Source organism: Emiliania huxleyi (genome assembly GCF_000372725.1).
Source record: "Emiliania huxleyi CCMP1516 unplaced genomic scaffold EMIHUscaffold_10, whole genome shotgun sequence".
Classification (NCBI taxonomy): Eukaryota; Haptophyta; order Isochrysidales; family Noelaerhabdaceae; genus Emiliania; species Emiliania huxleyi.
The window spans coordinates 1-9,672 of NW_005202427.1; the positions used below are offsets into that span (position 1 = coordinate 1).

Consider the following 9,672-nt stretch of genomic DNA (forward strand, 5'->3'; position numbering starts at 1 on the left):
TGTCGTGGAGGCGGCTCTCACCAGCGCGTGGAGCTTGCGCCGCATGGGAGCGCACTGCGGGTACGAGCACTGCGGGTGCATGCAGCTGAAGACATGCGCCAGCAGCACCCTCCGCTGCTCGCGCTGCCGGCTCGCCTCGCCCGTGCCGGCTGCCGCACTCGTGGAGCCGCCATCGCCGGCGGTGCCTCCACCGCCGCTGGCGAGCGCAGACTCGGCGCCGGCCGTCGCTGAGGCGGGGTCTCTGCACGGCGGGCAGACTTCGTGCCGCGGCGGCATGGCGCCGGAGGAGTGGCAGATCTGACAGAGCACACACCCCACGGTGCGGCACGCCTCGGCGTGGGCGCGGAGCTTGGTGAGCTTCCCCTTCATCTGAGCGCAGTCCGGGTCGGGGCAGCCCGAGACGGCGGTGCAGGAGGCGGCGTGCGAGAGCGCCCGCTTCAGTGCCGCCACGTCCGCCTGCGACATGCCCGCTGGCAGCCTCGCAGAGCCCTCTGGCACCGCTGGAGCACCGGCGGCACCGCCTGCTGCGGCACCTGCCACTGCCGCTGGCGCGGCGGACGCGGGTGCAGAGCCCTGCTGCGGCGCGCCACCAACGAGGTGCAGCACCGCAGCGTTGACCACGTCGCGGCCGACGACGTCCACCAGCTGCCGCTGCACAGCCGCGAGATCGGCTCCGACGGCGACAGCGTCGATGGCGGCGTGCTTGTCAGGAGCGCTGCGGCGGCGGAGTTCTTCAATCAACGCCGTGAAGCTGAGCGTAGCTTGCTGCTGGGAGCTCATTCGTGGCGGGGCCGGGTGTGAGCATGGACGCGTGAGCTCCAACCCTCCCAGCTCTTTGACGAAAAAACACGCGCCGCGGACAGCTAGAGTTGTTTGGCTGTGTCCCTTGTCAGGAGCAGGAGAGCCCCACCTGTCCCCCTGATCGTCCTTCCAAAATCCTGCTCGTGCAGGTGGGGACCCTGTCCTCCTCCCCCATCCCTCGTTTGGGTTGTCTGTTTTCTTTCTTTCTTTTTTTTGGCTGTTCCAGAAAAGAAAGAAAGAAAACGGACAAAAGGGAGGGATGGGAGAACGGCACGCCGCCACCACACAGAGCCAACCTGCACAGCAACCTCGTCCCCAGTTTTTTTTGCGACTTTGATCTAGCAAAAAGTACGAATAATAAGCGCTATCACGCGCCCAGGCGCCCGGGCACCCGAAGGGCACACAGCCACACACGAGGAATATGTACGACCTTCGTACCAAGCTACTACGTGCGCGATAATGCTATAGCGCGGTGAGATCGCTCTCTCTCTCTCCTCGTCCGCATCGCTCTCCTCGCCGCCGGCGCCACGAGACGCACCGGCCTCCTCCTCGTAGTGGCCTCGGACGGCCCTGCTGCGCCTTGCGGCGGTGCTTGCTGCGGCTGCGGCTCGAGCAGGCGGACGGTCGTGTCCCACAGGTGCCGCGCGCGCGCCAGCGCCGCCTCCTCGGCGGTGGCAAAGTAGCCGAGGGTGACTTTCTTGCCTCCAGTCGTTACCTGCAGCTTGTACTGCTTGGTATGTCGCTGCTTCGGGTAGAAGAGCACGCCTTTGTAGCCGCTGTTGCTGCTGCCGCTGGTGACTAGAGTCAGGCCCTCCCTCCCCGCCTGCCGGACCGCCTCTGCGCCAGCGGCGGTGGTGGTGGGCGGCGGCGGCGGCGGCGGCGGCGGCGGCGGCGGCGGCGGCGCGGTGAGATCGCTGGTGTCCCTGCCCGCCTCCCTGCGGGCGTAGAAGAGCGCCGCCTGCTCAGCGGTGGCGAAGGAGCCGAGGCTGACTTGCTTGCCGCCAACCTTCACCGACAGCAGGTACTTCTTGCTGCCTTCCCGCTTCGGGCAGAAGCTCACGCCTTTGTAGCCGGTGCTGTTGTTGCTGCTGGTGACCAGGGTCAGGGCCTCCCTCTCCGCCTGCCGTATCGCCTCGGCGCCAGCGGGAGAGGAAGGCACGGGTGGCGGCGGCGGCGCGGTGAGATCGCTAGTGTCCCTGCCCGCCTCCCTGCGGGCGTAGAAGAGCGCCGCCTGCTCGGCGGTGGCAAAATAGCCGAGGGAGCCTTGCTTGCCGCCAACCCACGCCCGCAGCTCGTACTTCTTGCTGCCTCTTTCGGCTGCTTTTGACCAGAACTCGCCCCTAGGTGCCCTTCGGCGATGGCAGCCCCTCTCTGGGGTGTTGCATAGGCGGGGAGTCTCCCCCGCTGGTCTCCTCATTCCCTTTTTCTTTTTATTTTGAGCTGGGTGTGCCGCCGCGCGGCGCTCGCGCGGCGGCGGCGGTGTGTGTGTGTGTGTGAGGGGGGGGGGGGGGGGAGCACCCAGGGCAAAGGCAACGGTCATCGGCTCCTCCAGGTTGGAAAAGGGGAGGGGGGATGGGCGGTCCGCCAGGGGGTTATAGCCCAACAGTGCGTGCGGGGTAGCCACCACTTTCCTGCCTCACAAGGGCGGGGCTGTCCCGGAAAGTGAGAAACCCCGGGCAGCGTGGTGCACGACTGCAACCTCCCATACGTATTTTCGTTCGCTTCTCCCTCGGGCTGTTCCATCTCCTCATATCCTTCCCACCTGGGCGGGGCGGGGGCCGGGGGGGCGGCGGGCGCGGGGTGCGGGGTGCGGTGCGGTGCGTGCAATCGTGTGTTTGGCGTCATGTTGTGCCTCGCAGCTGCGTATTCTCGTATTATCTTCGAGTAGTTGCGTGGGGGCGGTACGTATTCTCGTATCAGTAGCTTAGTGTCGTGTCCACTAGCTCCGAGTAGAGGGTGCGTTCTGCTGCTAGGGGAAACCCGGAGCGCGGTACTATCCCTCGGAGACCCGTGTTATGGCCCTGCGAACGCGCACCCCCCAGGGCTAGGGCTCTCTTGCCCGCAACCCGATCCCGATCATCCGGCCCGCTGGGTGCGCTCCTCAGCTCCCCGGCCCTGGATGTGAGGCTGATAACTGCACTCCAAGTGCTCCAAGTGCTCCTTCGACAAGCGACGTGGCGCGAGGAGAGCTCGATAGACTCGAGGGGCCAAGATATGCAGCGAGGAGGGCGGAGCTGCGCCGAAAGGCGCAAGAAGCCGCGAGAACAAGGGACCGGCAGGCGGCGGCGGCGTCGCAGGACGAGGCAGAAGAGAGCGACGCGACAGAAGAAGAAGTGACAAGGGAGAGAACGACGAGAGTGGGACGACCGCGAGGTGGCATGAAGGTTGCAGCGAGAAGCGGCGAGAGACTGCGAAGAGAGATAGGAAGAGGCAGACTCCCTAGGGTGGGCGACGGCTAGCGCATCACACACCTCTCCTTAAAATCCCTGTGTGGTGGCGGCGTGCCGTCCTCCCCATCCCTCCCTTGGGTTGTCCGTTTTGTTTCTTTTAGAGCGACGTGGCGTGGGCGGTTGAGCATCCCTCGGGGGCCCCCCTCTGCGCCGGGGAGGCGTTGTTGGAGGCTAGCGTCCGTCGCCGTTTTAAAATCGGGGCCCACTCCGCTGGCGCTGCGCTCCGCCTCCGACCCAAATAAATAAACAAAACGGACACCTCTACTAGGAGATGGGTAAAAAGGAACAGGTCCCCGCCCTGCGGTCTTTGTGCAGGGTTCTTTGTGGGTGTGGTCGGCGACTAGCCGGGGTCGTCCTCCCGATGCGCGATGGGGGACTAGCACTAGCCGTCTTCCACATGGTCCCTCGGGTCCCCTGCTGCTCCTAATCTCGTCGTACATCCTCCTGCTGATCTCCGCAACATCCGACCCGATTTTTGAGGGCCATGAAATTTAAGGTGTTGCTGCGCAAAAGGGGCGGGGCGCGGGCGCGCGCGGCCCGCCGAGAGCTCTTTTTGGAGACCAGACCTTTCGATGGTTCATGTGCTTTCTATGTCTATTCTACGTCATGCTTCATGAGGCACGACACGCGGTGGTGGGAGCTGGTGGAGCTGTCAGCTGATCGATCCAAGCGGGTGGGGAGTGGGGGGCATGGCTGGGCATGCAGGTCCGCCAGTCGGCCCGGCCTCTGACGTGGTGCTGCCGCTGCATTCGCTGAAGAAGAGAGGTGCGACTTGATTGGAGGCACTGGAGGCGAGGCGAAGGGAGGTTGGGCCGGGCCGTGAGGGGCTGATGGCGCTGGCCAGCGCGGGGTGTGAGATGTCGTCGTCGTCGTATACTGCTGGCCCTCGCCCTCAGTTGCCAGGGCTGTGGGCTGCAGAATTGGCGTCTGTGGCGTCTACGCAGGCTCTGCAGCGTGATGGCAGTCGGAACTGCGAGGCCGGCGGCAGCGGAAGGAGAGGCTGGGCACGAGCCAGGAAGAGGCTGGCCAGGTCCGCAGGTGGCTGCACTCGGGCGAGGCGCGCGCGCGCATGGCAGGCCGAGGATCATTTCGTCCGTCCAATCGAAGGAAGCGCTGGATCGCCCATGTTGAGATTCCGTGTTTTTGCACGGTATTCGGATTTTCGCTATTTGGTCGTGTGGGTGTGTATTCCGGGATTAGTCAATGGTACCGTGTCGGCGACGCGGGCGCCTTGCGGGCAAAAAAAAAGAAAGAAAACACACAACCCAAGGGAGGGATGGGAGGACGGAACGCCGCCACCACACAGGGATTTTAAGCGGGCAGAGAGAGCCCTAACCACCCTCGTTTATCTTGCGCGGTCAAAACTCTACAGGCGAGCCCGGTGTGAGGAAAGCAATGTGCTCGCCCAGGTGCCAGGTCGCTGTCTGTCCGTTCTCCGTCCGTTCTCACCCTTCCTTGGGATTGTTTGTGTTCTTCCTGAGTACACAGCAGCATGTCGTGACTCGTGTTCACCCCATCATCGGAGGAGAAAGAAAAGGAGCCCGCGGAGAGACCACAAGCAGACAAGGCGAGACAACGGAGGACCCCACGCTCTCTCGTCTGAGCCGCTCAATCCCGAGGGACTTCCCGGCTCTCGGCCCGAGGCGGGGCACTGGCGGGGCGACTGTCCCGCCTCGGGTGGTCGGGGGTGGCGGTACAAGCGAGAGACGGCAGACGGGGGGTACCGCCGGACGCCGACGGTGTTGAAAGCATGACGGAAGTCCACACAGGCCGGACAGGGTTTAAGTCGCACGACGTGGCCGCCGGGAAGCGACGCCCTGGGCGCCCATGTTTTATTATAATGCAAAGCAAAAACATACTAAACTAAAAAGGCTGGCGCTAAGCATGCCGCCGCGCGCCTCGGCCTGCCACGACTGTCGGAGGCGCCTGAGGCATCTGCAGCGCGCCGCGGACGCACGGCTCACCCGACTTTTCTCACGCCTTCGGGCCGATGTGCCGCTCGACGGGGCCGTCGGCGGGGCGGCCGGCCACGCTCACAAGGTTGATGCAGTAGCGGTTGCCAGTGCCGTCGGGCAGGTTGTGGCCGAGGTGCGTGCCCGCGGTCGAGACGCACTCCCCGTCGGGCAGCACGCGCACGTAGTCCCAGTTGACCTCGGCGTCGCGGAACGAGGGCCAGCCGTGCGAGCGCGACTCCTTGACGAAGCTCTGCCAGGTGCGGCCGCGGGGCCCGTAGAAGAGCGGGTCTCCGCTGTTGGAGTCGAAGAACGTGATCTCCTCGGTGTTGGCCTCCTCCTCCTTGAGGAACGTTGTCGAGCGCTCCCAGTAGCCGGCATTCTCCGCGTAGTGCCGGTTGAAATTGCAGATCCGGTCGGCGAGGTCGGCGCCGCAGTTCCAGCGCAAATCCTTCTGGACGGGAACTTCGCTCGTTCCGTGCGCCTTTTGAGACATGAGTGACTCCTCGCCGATGACGACGGGCGGGCCGTAGCGCGGGGCCTTGCTCGTGAGCGCGTCGAAGAGGCCCATGTTGACGTGTGGGACGCGGATCGCCGCTGCAAGCGACAGGAAGGGCAGGGTGCGCAAGACGCGCATCCGAGAGTTTTCCGGACGCGGTATCGAGAATTTCACGCCGTTGCCGACCGCACTCCAAGTGGCATGAAGGTTGCAGCGAGAAGCGGCGAGAGACTGCGAAGAGAGATAGGAAGAGGCAGACTCCCTAGGGTGGGCGACGGCTAGCACCACACTCCTCTCCTTAACATCCCTGTGTGGTGGCTGGCGGCGTGCCGTCCTCCCATCCCTCCCTTGTGTGGCAGCACCTGTTTTCTTTCTTTCTTTACTCCAAGTGCTCCTCCCATCCCTCCCTTGGGTTGTCTGTTTTCTTTCTTTCTTTCTTTGCTCCAGCAGCCTCACATGCTGACAACACAACAACTCTCACATGCTGCCGGCGCTACATCTCGGGAACATGCACATGCACAACAACATGCATGTCCATGCACATGTGCATGTGCATGTGCAGTCATGTGCATGTGCATGCACATGCACATGCACATGTGCATGTGACATGTATGTGCATGCACGAAAAGGAACAAACGCGCCCTCTCTTCGTTCGGTTGGCCAGAACTAACTCAAACTGCCCCCCTCCTCCTCACCTCCGCCGCCGCCCTCCTCCGCCGCCTCCAGCCTCGCCACCTGGCGCTGCTTCCTCCGCTCGAGCCGCGTGAACAGCTTTTGCTTGTTTTTGACGGGCGTGTACCACCACGTCGCTGCCTCGCGCGCCACGCCGCAGTCGCACTGCTGGTGGCATTGGCTGTCGCCGTGCACCGCAACGCCGCGCGCCGCGACGCCCGAGAGGATCGCCTCGCCGAGAGGGTTGGAGTGGTCGCGGCACAGGTGGTCGGCGAGCTGCGCGTGCAGGCACTTCACCTCGGGCTTCGAGGGGCTCTGGCCGGCGACGCCGCTGTTGAGCACCAGCTCGCTAAGCTCTTCGCGCGAGAGGGCGCGCGGCGGCCGCGCGCCCGACTTTGCGCCGGCGCCCGTCCGCTTCCGGCGCGGCGGCGGCGGCGGCGGCGCGGCGGCGTCCGCCTCACGCGACCGCTGCAGCGCCTCCTCGAGCCGGCTACCGACGAGTGCGCGCCGCGCGAGGGCATGCCTTCGGTTGGCCTCCTCGAGGTCGGCTCTCGAGCACTCGCTCACCCTCCCCTCGTCCACCTCCGCCTGGAGCTGGCGCACGGCGCCCTCTGCCTCCCACCGGTCCACCGCCTGCACGAGCAGCGGGCACGACAGCCGGAAGAGGCCCGAGTCGAGCGGCGCCCGCCGCGCACGGCCACCGTGAAAGCGCGCGAGCGGGTCCCACACAAACGCCTGCGGGTGGCCGTGGACGCAGCGCGCGCCGACGGCGAGCGGGTACGGCCGATAGCCGAGCTGGCGTTCGAGAGCACCCATGTCCGACACGCTGACTGGACCGACGGCCAGCCGCGCCTCTGCTGCCGCCGCGGGTGGCTCGCGAGGAGAGGGGCCGGAGCCGGCGCGGAGCGAGCGGGTGCCACCGCAGCACCACGCGAAGCCGGTAATGACGCGCAGCCAGCGGAGACGACGAGGTCGCGAGAAGAACTGCAGGCCGAGGAGGAGGCTCATGTCGACTGATCGATGTGATGATGTCGAGAGCAGGAGAATTCACCAACGTCATTTCTTACTCAAATAAATAACGTGTGGGCTCAGCAGAGCTGGGAAGAGGACCGCCGCAAGCGTGGCGTGGAGCGGTTGTGCATCCCTCCGGGGGCCCCTCTGCGCCGGGGAGGCGTTGTTGGAGGCTAGGACGCAAGCGTCCGTCGCCCTTTTTCAAACTCGGGGCCCACTCCGCTACGCTCCGACCCGAATTTGGAGGGCCTGAAAGTTTAAGGTGTTGCTGCGCAAAAGGGGTCGGACACAGGGCGCAGCTCATGCTAAGAGCTAGAAGGGGAGATGGAGAGAACAACCACCCTGTCCCGTTATTGCGTACACCAACACCACAAAGCTCTCTCTCTCCTGCTCCTCACCTCACACTCAGGGGGCGGTCACGACTACCGAGTTCCTAGAGTCTAGCTGCCACGTTCAAAACCAGGACGGCGACAGTGATGGTGCTATCACGGGCATGGTCAGGGGAAAGTGGAGCGGGGGGGGGCGAGCGTCAGCCAGCCAGGTGATAGTAGAGCAGGCGCTTTGTGGGTGGCGGTGGGCGGCGGCGCTGGGTGGCCGGCTGAATCGTTAGCTGAGCTCCTCTCTCAAGCTCGATCACGCATGACGCACGTAACCTGACAACGTCGGCGAGCTTCTGGATCAGGTTAGGTTGCTGGAGCACCTCCAACTCCTCCTCTGAGTCAGACACGCCAACGTCGACGACTGCGCCCTCCTCCTCCTCCTCCGATTCGCCGACTGCACCCTTCTCCTCCATGGGCTCGATCCGATTCCGCAGCGTGTCGTCCTCAGCGGCGGTGTTGCGCGGGAGGCGGCCGCGGGCACGCTGGGCTCGATCAGCGGCTTTCCCTCAGTTGCTCCGAAAGCACGGATTTGGCGGACGTCGCGGCTTCAATTTTACGATGTCTTGGCACCAGGTGAAGGCTTGCCCCCGTCCACGGCCCAGATCACGCAGTTCGTGCACGGTATTCGGATTTTGCTATTTGTTCGTGTGGGGGTATGTTGCAGATTTGTCAATGGTACCGCGTCTGCGACGCGGGCGCCTTGCGGGCAGAGCCCTTAGCCACCCTTTATATCTTGCGCGGTCATAAATAAATAAAACGGACACCTCTACTAGGAGATGGGTAAAAAGGAACAGGTCCCCGCCCTGCGGTCTTTGTGCAGGGTTCTTTGTGGGTGTGGTCGGCGACTAGCCGGGGTCGTCCTCCCGATGGGGGACTAGCACTAGCCGTCTTCCACATGGTCCCTCGGGTCCCTGCTGCTCCTAATCTCGTCGTACATCCTCCTGCTGATCTCAGCAACATCCTGCTCCCTCCCTCGTCTCGCCCTGCGCGTCTGCTCCGCCTCCCCGTCGTCTGCCCTGCGTCGTCTGGTGACGGGTCCTCCGTAGTCGGTCGAGGTCGCCGCCCTCCTCGTGCCTCTTCCCAACGTTTCCTCGGCGGCCGATGCCGTCTGCTCCGACTCCGCCGTCCCCGGGTCTGCCCTGCCCTCGTCTGCGCTAGCTTCTGTTTCGTCATCACTGATGTCAGTCCTCTTCTACTTCTTTCTCCTCGCGCTCTTTTACTAATTTCTTTTCATTACCGCGGCAAGGGAAAAGTATGCAAACGAAAGGCACCTCCGCCTCTGGACAGGGTGGCCCGCCCTAATCGACCCCTGTTAAGTAACTCGTTCGCTTTCCACCCACTGTGATTTTGTGTGAGCTCTGTGTCTTGCGTTGCCAACAACATACCTACACAAAGATCGAAGAACGAAGCCGACTCCGTCGCCTCAAGCCGCCGGCGAGTCTTCCTCCAGTGCAGAGAGCGCGCGACGTGGTGGAAAAACAGTGCATGCATGGTGTTACACAGTAGGGCGGCTCCCGTTACCAGGCCGTAGCGCACAGTGTCCCGTCGTCGTCGAGGAGCGCCACCTAGAGCGGGCAGGAAGGACGTCAAGGGTGTGTCCGTCGGGAGGCGGCTTGCGGCCCCAGGAGGCGCCGCCACCCCTGAGACGGCAAAGATAATGGCGAGCAGGGCGAGTATCAGCGCGATGAGCAGGGCCGCCGCCTGCACCCGCACGTCGCGCCATCCCGCCCAGTAGCCTGCGTCTGACGGCGGGGTGGGCCTGGCCGGCTCTCGTGCTCCAGCACTGAGAGGGAAAGGGTCTGCTCCGCGGCGGTTCGCCCCCTCGCTGCCCGGGGTGACGCTGACGGTGATGGCTTGGAGGTCCTACGCGTGCGCACATGGCCGAGCGTCCTAAGTCACTCGAGGTC

The 9,672-nt window shown here is 64.4% G+C and overlaps 3 protein-coding genes across 3 annotated transcripts in view; all 3 read right to left on the reverse strand.

The window, feature by feature from the left end:
• Window positions 1-21: 21 nt before the first annotated feature.
• EMIHUDRAFT_97377 (hypothetical protein) lies at window positions 22-2,218 on the reverse strand (the record flags this gene model as incomplete). The annotated part of the gene is made up of 2 exons (XM_005793485.1): window positions 22-702; window positions 1,340-2,218. Coding segments are annotated over 2 exons (1,560 nt in total), but the record flags the coding sequence as incomplete, so codon positions are not given.
• Window positions 2,219-5,074: 2,856 nt separating this feature from the next.
• On the reverse strand, window positions 5,075-7,396 carry EMIHUDRAFT_462020 (hypothetical protein). Its single transcript, XM_005793486.1, has 2 exons — window positions 6,398-7,396; window positions 5,075-5,800 (listed from the first exon to the last, which is right to left on the reverse strand). Exons 1-2 carry the CDS (start codon window positions 7,380-7,382, stop codon window positions 5,226-5,228), a joined length of 1,560 nt encoding a protein of 519 aa, XP_005793543.1. The 5' UTR covers window positions 7,383-7,396; the 3' UTR covers window positions 5,075-5,225.
• A 1,886-nt stretch (window positions 7,397-9,282) lies between these two features.
• The window catches only part of EMIHUDRAFT_97379 (hypothetical protein), a gene marked incomplete at both ends in the record, with an annotated part of 2,617 nt that continues 2,227 nt past the window's right edge, over window positions 9,283-9,672 (reverse strand). The window contains 2 exons of the mRNA XM_005793487.1: window positions 9,283-9,330; window positions 9,404-9,501. Coding sequence (XP_005793544.1) covers window positions 9,283-9,330; window positions 9,404-9,501 — 146 coding nt within the window. The remainder of the gene's footprint in view (window positions 9,331-9,403; window positions 9,502-9,672) is intronic.

What these genes read in the sequence shown, in the direction of transcription:
- EMIHUDRAFT_462020 (XM_005793486.1), bottom strand. Translation starts at nt 7,382, where the DNA reads ATGAGCCTCCTCCTCGGCCTGCAGTTCTTCTCGCGACCTCGTCGTCTC. An exon ending in GGAGGAGGGCGGCGGCGGAG is followed by an intron (nt 5,801 to 6,397) that starts GTGAGGAGGAGG and finishes TGTCGCTTGCAG; the next exon opens with CGGCGATCCGCGTCCCACAC.